The sequence below is a fragment of the Nilaparvata lugens genome, chromosome 13 (genome assembly GCF_014356525.2).
Source record: "Nilaparvata lugens isolate BPH chromosome 13, ASM1435652v1, whole genome shotgun sequence".
In the NCBI taxonomy this organism is placed as follows: domain Eukaryota; kingdom Metazoa; phylum Arthropoda; class Insecta; order Hemiptera; family Delphacidae; genus Nilaparvata; species Nilaparvata lugens.
Genome location: NC_052516.1, coordinates 31,003,280 through 31,015,616, shown reverse-complemented (window position 1 = coordinate 31,015,616; position 12,337 = coordinate 31,003,280). Strand labels below are relative to the sequence as shown.

Genomic DNA, 12,337 nt, shown 5'->3' with positions numbered 1-12,337 from the left:
TAAATGTTAAATGTTTAAATGTTTAAATGTTTAAATTTTAAATGTTTAAATGTTTAAATGTTTAAATGTTTAAATGTTTAAATGTTTAAATGTTTAAATGTTTAATGTTTAAATGTTTAAATGTTTAAATGTTTAAATGTTTAATGTTTAAATGTTTAAATGTTTAAATGTTTAAATGTTAAATGTTTTAAATGGTTAAATGTTTAATGTTAAATGTTTAAATGTTTAATGTTTAAATGTTTAATGTTTAAAGTTTAAATGTTTAAATGTTTAAATGTTTAAATGTTAATGTTTAAATGTTTAAATGTTTAAATGTTTAAATGTTAATGTTTAAATGTTTAAATGTTTAAAGTTTAAATGTTTAATGTTTAAAGTTTAAATGTTTAAATGTTTAATGTTTAAATGTTTAAATGTTTAAATGTTTAAATGTTTAAATGTTTAAATGTTTAAATGTTTAAATGTTTAAAGTTTAAATGTTTAAATGTTAAATGTTTAAATGTTAAATGTTTAAATGTTAAATGTTAAATGTTTAAATGTTTTAAATGGTTAAATGTTTAAATGTTTAATGTTTAATGTTTAAATGTTTAATGTTTAAATGTTTAAATGTTAAATGTTAAATGTTTAAATGTTTAAAGTTTAATGTTAAATGTTTAAATGTTTAAAATGTTTAAATGTTTAAATGTTTAATGTTTAAATGTTTAAATGTTTAAATGTTTAATGTTTAAATGTTGTGATGAATCTTTCAAATAGATCTCAGGAAAAGAGAGAAAAATTGTGATTACCTTTTAAAATGAAAGAATTTGCTAAAGGAATAGTTAGCGACCGAGCGATAAAGCTTACTTATCAATAACTGTATATTAGATAAGAGTACCGTTCTGTACTGAATATTTTTCTAGGAAAATTATTCAATAAAATTATAATTATTTTGCAAATAAAGCACAAATTATTTACGAATCGCTCACCGATTTTGAGGTTACATTTGTTTACTATCGATCAGATGTTTTTAAAACAGTTCGAACGCAGCTGACTGATTCAAAGCATTGTCAAATATCATGCCGGTTTTCATGCAAGGTAAAATATCATCTCTAAAAATTATAAAACTATCAATAAAGGATCAAGAATTTCAAATAAAAAAAAATAAATGTATGTATTATTGTTGAAATTATTTATTATTTAAGAAATTGTATTATGCGTCAGGTCTTATTGTAACTAAATAGGTCATAGCATGAAATTCTATTATTGATAAAATGGCAGAAATTAATTATAATAATCTCAAACCTAATAAAAATTGTACAAGAATATTAATTTATTAATAATTTAATTCAACTGAACCACATGGTAATTAAATCTCTATGGCAGGTCTAAGCCAATCACAGTGCATAGAAATAGCACCAAGACGGTGATCGTTTGAAAGCAACACATGTTAATCTATTATCAGACACCAACCCTGCCTTATCAGTTACACTAGCACGTGTACATTGTATGAGAGGAACTATGTCTATAAGATTAAGCAGTTTTAAGAATTACATAAATTAAATTATTATTGTAATTAAAGGAATTGTATTCTACTACTTGCCACTGACGTCATGTTTACGTCACAAGCGTTCTACCAATGGCAAATTTTTATGCAAATGATTACATCGAGATTCTGAGAAGCAAGGTCTAGCCTAAAAGCTTAGAGAAAACAGCAGCACTTCCCTTTTGAAATCCTTACCGTGTAGATCTCTTTTTATAGTTACCAAAGACCTATTTGTGAAAATTTCTTGTTCGATTTTAAATGTTCTATTTGTGAGCCGATATTTTAGGCCAATCTATTTGTTCTTTATAAATTTCTGTTTTCATCAATCGATAAATTTAAAAGCTTGAAGTAAACTACCCCTTAATTAATTCGGTGAAGGAGATATTTAAATTAAAATTCCCCACGTGCTGAAACCAAAGCCTGGATTGCCGCCGATCAAACGATTTTTGATCTAAAGAAGAAAACCACGACCGCCAAGGAAGTTCACGTGAGTTATAAGTCATAAGGGGCCCCAATCTACGCTTCGAAAATATTTCAGTGCAGAAAAACATAAATTTTCTTCGTTAAATTATTGGCCACGCCGACAAGCGCTTTTAGTTATTAAGAGCCTAAAATTTATTCATATTTAATTTCTAAGAATTTGTAGTTGATTAACTATCCTCCGCTGCCTGAACCACGACCCCGAGCAATTTTAAAATATTTTATAATTCATTTTTTTCTCACTATTTTTTTTTTTCAAAACTGTTAAACTTTATCAATTGTAAAATTCTGTTGAATCACGCATGGTATCATGCAAGCACAAGAACATTTTTAACTCCTTCTGTTAATGCTAAATTATTATCAACCTGTAAATCAAATTCTGAATCTGCACTGTATGATTGCATATTTTATTGTAATATATTTCAGTTTTGTTAATTCGCTTTCTGAGTTCGATTATTTCTTAAGCCTGTCAATTATTGTGTCTGATACGTTCTATATCATCAAGAACCGATCGAATACGATCATTGGAATAATTGAATTGAGCTGGATATTGGAACAGGTCTAAGTGGATGTAGCGAGTGGGGTCAGATCGAGATATTTATTCTTTGTCCTTACCTGCTCATATATCAGCTTTTATCTGTTACCTACCTCGACTTAGGAGCGAACTCATCAATTGTACAGCAGAGGCAGCCATAGATCATATAAATTCCTACAATAGAGCTTAAAACCCGACAAGACTCTGTTCTCGAAGTATATTCTGAACGATATTGGGTTCAAATACCGTATTTTTAATCCTTCAGAACTTATTAGAGACGCAGTCCCGTAAATTATCTACATCGGGATTTTTGCTCGACCTGTATGATTTTGTATGCTCATTCTTCACAGGTAATAATTTTAAGGTATCCGTATTCAGTGTTAGCGTCCGCTACACTACTTATAAAAATTTCATCATTATACAATCTGTCATTAGAAGAATCAAGGGTGAGCGAGCGTTTAGGCCTCCCACGATTCCGACAATTGTATTGAGTCTTGTAGTGAGTCAATCAGTCTGGTGTTCACTCAGCGTCCTCACATGCCATTGCAAAATTTATAGCCGCTACACCATTGACTTAGTGCAAGATTCACCCTACATGTGTGAAGCCGTTAAAAAACGCACCACATGATTTGCCGGCCCAACGTGAGGCATTTAAATACAGCATTACATCATCCTACGTGTGTTGTCCTATCCTTGGAGGTGAGAGTGACTCCCCCAGGAAGAGCACCACATGATTTGGCGCCCAACAGTGATAGGCATTGAAGAGGTGGATAATCGACTGCGAGGATTATTTAGTTGCTCAGTATACTATAGCGCTGACAACGGGAAAATTTTTTAAAAAATTCATGGTTGTGAATTTCTTCGAATTTAGTATTAACTGTTCACTGTTATATAAAATAACAAGTCGTACCATACCCAATTTTTGAACAGAAAAGAAATTTATCGATTGATGAATTTTTAGAGAAAAAATCGAACTCAGAATTTTATTATTGTGTTATTCGAAAATTGGTCATACTATAAGTCATAGGTATAAGAGATATCATAAGAAAGGTCATATTATTTGAAGAATATTAGGTCTATATTGAAACAATTTATAAATATTTACAGAAAAGAGGATTGAAGTTATTTACATTTTTAAAAGTTTTTAAAACATAAAGAGGGAAGTAAAATTAAATCACGGATATATTGCGGAATAATTCAAACAAAACACTGCCCCTTTTATATAAAATTTTGCAAAGAACACTAGCCTATATATAGAATTGCGGCAAGAAATTATAAAAGTAAGATATTTATAATAATAGTAATAATAAATTATAAGAGGCGTACCTGTATTACCGCATAAGTGTTCACTGTGTATCCTGTATGTTTATCATTTTATGTTAACGATATTGCTAATTTGATTCACTTCATCACTGAACATATTATTGAAGCACACTTTTGTATTCCTTCACTTCAACGAATTTTTTACACTATTTCAACTTGTGGTCATTCATTTGTAATCTTGCACATAACCCCACATATTTGCGATCGTTTCACTGCACTCGCATCATTGCATCATCCAATAAATTATGGAAGAACCACACCGCATCCTGGAGGCCACATCAGTGATTTCAGAGACGAAAGATGTCGCGCGGGAGAAACGCCCATGCATTGCCGTTCCAGAGGTCCGGACACCCGCATCTCATATCATAGAACCATTGCCGCCGACTGAGGACCACATACCCACCCTTCCTGTGCTAGAGATGAGCATCATCCTGGAAGCATTAAACAATGCATATGAAGGAAACACACAAGCAATTGACGAACTAATTGAAGAAGCCCGACAGATGCAGAAAACAGGTAAACAAGGTTCTAAAAAACCGGAACAAAGGTGGAAGGAAGCAGTAGAGAAAAGCAGGATGTTAACACAGCAAAGTGAAGAGAAGTGTCATGCAAAGGAAATCAGTATTGGACCAGAGACTGAGCCCACGCACGCGGAAATAAACATACTCGAAAAGGAGGTTAAGGTCAAACAAGCAAGAGAAGAAATAATTAAAGAAAACAAACAAGCAAATGAAGAATTAAAGAAGGAAATCCAACAGTGGAGGAAAACAAGTGAACAAGGTTTTGAGAAACTGGATCAACAGTTGAAGGAAGCAGCGGAAAGAAGCCGGATGTTAGGACAGCAAATCGAGGAGAAAAGTCGGACAATTAGAATCAATATTGGACCAATGATCGAGCCCATGCATGCGAAGGCAGACACACCCAAGGAGGAGATCATAAAACAGGCAAGCGAACGTGAAACGTGTATGGAAAACCAACCCACCGAGAATATTAGGACTGAGATCGCACCGCACCCCGCAGAACGCCGAGAGGGACCAGCCGACATCACCCGCCAGGCCGAGGACGACATCCATCAAGTAGAGGGACAGCCCGTACCGCCGCGCGCCGACCACCAGGAGTCCAAGGACGTTGCCCGCCGAGTGGAAGAGCAGCCCGGACCGCCGACCGCACGTATCTCCGAGCCACCGAGGACAGCACCTGCAACAGATAAACCCAGCACTCATGAAGGTAGTCCACTAAACAATAGAAGAAAAATAAAAAACGCACAACAAACCAGAATCACAACTGAAACTAAAAACCAATAAATCAAAACAACATACAAGCAAAATAGCAGTTCAACGGAAAAGAAGAAGCATTGATAGAATTCATCTACACCGCCGTCATGTTAGGCTGAAGTTGAATATCAGATTCTTCCCCACCATGCAGAGAAGAAAAATAGTGTCAAGAGAAACCTACAACCACCGCAGTCATGTCCGGTTAAAATCAAGTAGACTGTACACCGGCATGCAAAAAAGGAAAATATTATCAACAAGAATCCACACACATCACCGGCATGTAAGGTTTAAGGATATCAAACCGCATGTTACCGGCCAACAAAGAGGAAACGAGTTTGTAAGAATCGATCTACACCACCGGCACATTCGTTTTAAACCAAGTTTTAATAAAACGGATAGTTGCAAATTGGAATGAAAACTTGAAACAAATACTGAAATCAAATTTAGATGGGGGCTTAAGGAATAATTTTTTGAATTAATTTGGAAGCTACGTTGTGAATACATAAATCATCAAACTTGTCATAATCACAGCCTACCCACCGAATCATATCTTTGCAGACTAGCATCTTTCTACTGCAGCCTAGTTAATCAACATAACCTAAACTTCACCACATCTCAGCTAATAAGGAAATATTATTAATTCAATTCAAATGAAGAAAATCGAAATCAACTTTAATAACAGAAGAAATTAAAACTACGAAACAACCCTTAAGAATTTACCAACCTAATCAAGCCATCCGCCTCATGCTACAAGCATCACAGAAACAATCGCCTGGTTATATCCGCCCAACTGGAAAACAAAAACAAAAATTGTATTATCCACAGAAAATAATTATAAATTATAAATCAGATGAAGTTAGTAGTGAATAGGAGGAAAAGAAAATAAACAAAGTTTATTTGGAAAAATGCGTAAACCTAACCTTGAAATACAGAATCGATAGAAAAAATCTATTCAGAACCAAAGCCTGTTCGATAATTTTCTTCGTCCCACCAACCAATGTGTACGAAATCCTAGAGTCAATATTAATAGAATCCAAGCAATATCGTTATTCAATTATTAATGTAACATATTATTTAATGTGAAATTATAAGCAAAAACGCAACCAAAAATATATATTTATGTTAATTTGCACGAAATGCGCACGTTCTATGTCATATATGAATGTATCTCTAAAAAACTCCAAAGAAAATGAAATTCTTACCTTTAAATGTGAAATTTATTACTGTTGCATCAAAAGATCATGAATTGTAATTCAAATTGATAAATGTAATCTTAAGGACTTAATATTTGTAACCAACATTGATAAAAATCAAGAAAGCCATTTCAAGTGTAATCCTGTTTGTACGCAACGTACTAAGCGCAAATAAGAAATTGCTCGAGTCAAACGGTAGACGATTGTCAAGTCACCGAAGTAAAATCACACTCTCACCCAATTTATGTAAAAGCCAAACCAAAGAGTCGAAACCTATAATAACTATGAAAAAATGATGAAAGTCTATATTTGTTGCAAATACTGTTCAAATCTTAAGAAGTAATATGTGAAATCTTGTATATTTGTTATAGTTATGGGTCTGCTCATAAGCCACCCGTGAATGGAAGTTGTGGAGTTGTTTTAATGAAGGATCCAAAGAGACCTCATTAATTATTGTATTTCGATTGTATCCAATGAAAGGAACAATCAATTATTTATTTTTCGTAGCCAAAAGTGCACGATATATTGTTTTTAGTGTTAAGTGTTGAGTTTTCGTAGAAGTAAGGAGACGAAATAGTGTATTCATCACAATATCGGATTTTTCAAATAGTCATTGTTTCGACTCGTCTCCCAATTACCTATTTAAAATATCCTGGGGGCTTTTGTGTGATGAATCTTTCAAATAGATCTCAGGAAAAGAGAGAAAAATTGTGATTACCTTTTAAAATGAAAGAATTTGCTAAAGGAATAGTTAGCGACCGAGCGATAAAGCTTACTTATCAATAACTGTATATTAGATAAGAGTACCGTTCTGTACTGAATATTTTTCTAGGAAAATTATTCAATAAAATTATAATTATTTTGCAAATAAAGCACAAATTATTTACGAATCGCTCACCGATTTTGAGGTTACATTTGTTTACTATCGATCAGATGTTTTTAAAACAGTTCGAACACAGCTGACTGATTCAAAGCATTGTCAAATATCATGCCGGTTTTCATGCAAGGTAAAATATCATCTCTAAAAATTATAAAACTATCAATAAAGGATCAAGAATTTCAAATAAAAAAAATAAATGTATGTATTATTGTTGAAATTATTTATTATTTAAGAAATTGTATTATGCGTCAGGTCTTATTGTAACTAAATAGGTCATAGCATGAAATTCTATTATTGATAAAATGGCAGAAATTAATTATAATAATCTCAAACCTAATAAAAATTGTACAAGAATATTAATTTATTAATAATTTAATTCAACCGAACCACATGGTAATTAAATCTCTATGGCAGGTCTAAGCCAATCACAGTGCATAGAAATAGCACCAAGACGGTGATCGTTTGAAAGCAACACATGTTAATCTATTATCAGACACCAACCCTGCCTTATCAGTTACACTAGCACGTATACATTGTATGAGAGGAACTATGTCTATAAGATTAAGCAGTTTTAAGAATTACATAAATTAAATTATTATTGTAATTAAAGGAATTGTATTCTACTACTTGCCACTGACGTCATGTTTACGTCACAAGCTTTCTACCAATGGCAAATTTTTATGCAAATGATTACATCGAGATTCTGAGAGGCAAGGTCTAGCCTAAAAGCTTAGAGAAAACAGCAGCACTTCCCTTTTGAAATCCTTACCGTGTAGATCTCTTTTTATAGTTACCAAAGACCTATTTGTGAAAATTTCTTGTTCGATTTTTAAATGTTCTATTTGTGAGCCGATATTTTAGGCCAATCTATTTGTTCTTTATAAATTTCTGTTTTCATCAATCGATAAATTTAAAAGCTTGAAGTAAACTACCCTTAATTAATTCGGTGAAGGAGATATTTAAATTAAAATTCCCCACGTGCTGAAACCAAAGCCTGGATTGCCGCCGATCAAACGATTTTTGATCTAAAGAAGAAAACCACGACCGCCAAGGAAGTTCACGTGAGTTATAAGTCATAAGGGGCCCCAATCTACGCTTCGAAAATATTTCAGTGCAGAAAAACATAAATTTTCTTCGTTAAATTATTGGCCACGCCGACAAGCGCTTTTAGTTATTAAGAGCCTAAAATTTATTCATATTTAATTTCTAAGAATTTGTAGTTGATTAACTATCCTCCGCTGCCTGAACCACGACCCCGAGCAATTTTAAAATATTTTATAATTCATTTTTTTCTCACTATTTTTTTTTTTTCAAAACTGTTAAACTTTATCAATTGTAAAATTCTGTTGAATCACGCATGGTATCATGCAAGCACAAGAACATTTTTAACTCCTTCTGTTAATGCTAAATTATTATCAACCTGTAAATCAAATTCTGAATCTGCACTGTATGATTGCATATTTTATTGTAATATATTTCAGTTTTGTTAATTCGCTTTCTGAGTTCGATTATTTCTTAAGCCTGTCAATTATTGTGTCTGATACGTTCTATATCATCAAGAACCGATCGAATACGATCATTGGAATAATTGAATTGAGCTGGATATTGGAACAGGTCTAAGTGGATGTAGCGAGTGGGGTCAGATCGAGATATTTATTCTTTGTCCTTACCTGCTCATATATCAGCTTTTATCTGTTACCTACCTCGACTTAGGAGCGAACTCATCAATTGTACAGCAGAGGCAGCCATAGATCATATAAATTCCTACAATAGAGCTTAAAACCCGACAAGACTCTGTTCTCGAAGTATATTCTGAACGATATTGGGTTCAAATACCGTATTTTTAATCCTTCAGAACTTATTAGAGACGCAGTCCCGTAAATTATCTACATCGGGATTTTTGCTCGACCTGTATGATTTTGTATGCTCATTCTTCACAGGTAATAATTTTAAGGTATCCGTATTCAGTGTTAGCGTCCGCTACACTACTTATAAAAATTTCATCATTATACAATCTGTCATTAGAAGAATCAAGGGTGAGCGAGCGTTTAGGCCTCCCACGATTCCGACAATTGTATTGAGTCTTGTAGTGAGTCAATCAGTCTGGTGTTCACTCAGCGTCCTCACACGCCATTGCAAAATTTATAGCCGCTACACCATTGACTTAGTGCAAGATTCACCCTACATGTGTGAAGCCGTTAAAAAACGCACCACATGATTTGCCGGCCCAACGTGAGGCATTTAAATACAGCATTACATCATCCTACGTGTGTTGTCCTATCCTTGGAGGTGAGAGTGACTCCCCCAGGAAGAGCACCACAATGTTTAAATGTTTAAATGTTCAAATGTTTAAATGTTCAAATGTTCAAATGTTTAAATGTTCATATGTTTCTATGTTTAAATGTTTAAATGTTTAAATGTTTAAATGTTTAAATGTTTAAATGTTTAAATGTTGATATGTTTCTATGTTGCACATTCACGATGAAACGCGGTGATAGATTTTCATGAAATTTGACAGGTATGTTCCTTTTTGAATTGCGTGTCGACGTATATACAAGGTTTTTGGAAATTTTGCATTCCAAGGATAATATAAAAGGAAAAAGGAGTCTCCTCCATACGCCAATATTAGAGTAGAAATAAGACTATAGAATTATTCATCTTAAATCAGCTGTCCAGTGGACTAAATACTACCCGTTTGAAAACTTCGAATATCTTGAAAATATATCATTCCATCAACGTTTGTAGACAGTTGACTATAAAACTACCCATTCAAAAAAATCGAACATCTTGAAAATATCTCCTTGCATCAATGTTGTAGACAGTTGCAGCCAGACCTGATAACAGCGCTCACACTCACATTCCGGGACTACACGTCACGGTACGATAGGACAGAGAGCTCTATATTTATTTAGGATTCCTTCTAGACATTTTAAATTGATAAATTATTCATTAATCCTTGAGAAAACATAACAACAGGTCAATGTAACTCACTGAGCGCGAGGTCTACTGTTCACAGAACTACTAGTATTGACTTTACCAGCTTAAGTGTATGTGGATGTCAGTTTGAATATCAGTGTTTCTTGTTTATATATAAAGTCCCAACTGAATTCATTATCAATGGAATTACAAAATCCATAATGAATCTTATACTGGATTGGATTAGGATAAATGTTTATTTCAAATTATCTATATCCATTATGTAGTCTTTCATTCTTGTGTTATAAATAAAAAAAAATATTTGTCTTGGGTTCCTTGAATTGGTCTTTTTGAGTTTGTCATTCACTTGTGATTTTGTTACTTTGTCTCATCGTTTGTAAGTATTGAGATGTGACCTGGTTTCCATAATTTTATTTGATCTAGTGGTTTGAATAAGCTCCTTTTCTTTTATTGACATGTTTGCTGTACTTAGTTGTTGGAACTCACTGCCGGTGCACAAGTTTTCTTTGCCGATAGTGCCATTTTATAAGTATATTTATTCTATTAATCTGTATTTTTTATGGCAAATAAATGAATTTGAATTTGAAAGAAATGATATAGCACTATTGCAAATATTGCGTCGTCTAGACAGGTGATTGAGGTGCTGTGTAAACAGAAACAAACGTAGAGACATAACAACTGATCAACAATCATTCTGCGAATGATGTGAACCGATAATGCAAATTCTGTTCAGCTATTACAGAGTACAAAATATTATGTATGATATGCAATTGTAGGCTGTGCCTGTAGAATGAATTAGTCAAACACTCTTTAATAATAGGATAACATAACTTAGAACAATAAATTATTTATGCAAAACTTATATTCATCACCAAAATTTTAGATTTCTCAATCCCGGGATTGACGCTGAAAAATCGCGGGATTGTTAGGTATCAAAAATGGACTGGAATTTCGCGATTCGAGATCCCGGGACACAGAATAGATAGATATGTCTACTGTGCCTGGGATTGACATCCCTAGACAAATGTAAACAAACACAAAGCAGACGAACTTTTTTAGTTTTTTTACTGCTTGAAATTCACCAATTTCACTCAGAGATGGTGCCACTATAACCACTACCCACGTCAATGGAGGTAGTGCTATAACCCGACTCACCATTTTGGGTTCACTATATTATCTATTGGGAAAAATCTATCAAATATGAAAGTATTCTGTTTCCAAACAATGAGTAGCAGTATGATAATTGCAATATTGAAACTCACTTTTAGGATTCTATTGAATGTAATACCAACTTCTAGAATGCAGTTCCATTGTTGGAAATTATTCAATATTCAAAATCAAATATTTAAATCGAATAAGCTGAAGAAGAAGAATAAAATAGAATTTATTTCTTATTTGAGAGGAAAGAAGAAGAAAAACAAGAAGAGAAGAAAAATATTACCTTAGGATTCACCATCTTCAGGAATGTAGATTTTCCTGTATCGTCTACCTTATTTTTTATATCATCAATCAATGAAACACCATTTACTGAAAAAGGTTGAAAATCTGTGAAATTCGTTGTGTTTAACATTCTCAAAGTATAGGAATAGCTGATATGAATGAACAATTCATATTTATTGAACGAGCGATAGCGAAGTTCTCACTTTTGTCTTACTAGAGCCGAAAGTCGTTTTCTGTCTGTTTGTATGTTCGACAAGATTTTAGAAAGAATTGATCAATCAGCTTTAAATTATGTACATGACTCCTTTGAACCTTATTACAAGTCAAATTCGTTGGACCACAAAATTGACTCAATCCTTCGTCCTTTTTCAGTAGGGTATGTAAAATAACATTAAAAGTGTATATGAAAAAATATTGTTCTGATTTATCAAGCAACTGAAATCATTTGCTTGCTATTTCTGTAGTTTTTCCATTCATTTCAAGAAGCTGAAGCTATTATTTGGCAGTTGTTACACAGACAGACACAGACAGATAGACAGACTTCATGCGCAGACACATGATTTTAGCTGTATGATACACAACATTAATTTATAAGTTCTATATTAACTCGCTTCCGTTAACATCTGTCTGCCTGTCTTTAACATACACGTTATAATTAATACTACTTGTGATAGCAGTTGATTTGATAATTTTTTTTGTTCAGTTTAAAATGTGAGTGAAAGCCAAAGTTAGAAGACAGACTAACTAAAGCTGGTC

General features: G+C 33.0%; 1 protein-coding gene across 1 annotated transcript in view; it reads right to left on the bottom strand.

The window, feature by feature from the left end:
- Positions 1–12,337, bottom strand: part of LOC111053983 — a 144,721-nt gene that overhangs the window by 73,888 nt on the left and 58,496 nt on the right. The window contains exon 4 of the mRNA XM_039440307.1: positions 11,583–11,668. Within this exon, the coding sequence (XP_039296241.1) occupies positions 11,583–11,668 (86 nt within the window). The remainder of the gene's footprint in view (positions 1–11,582; positions 11,669–12,337) is intronic.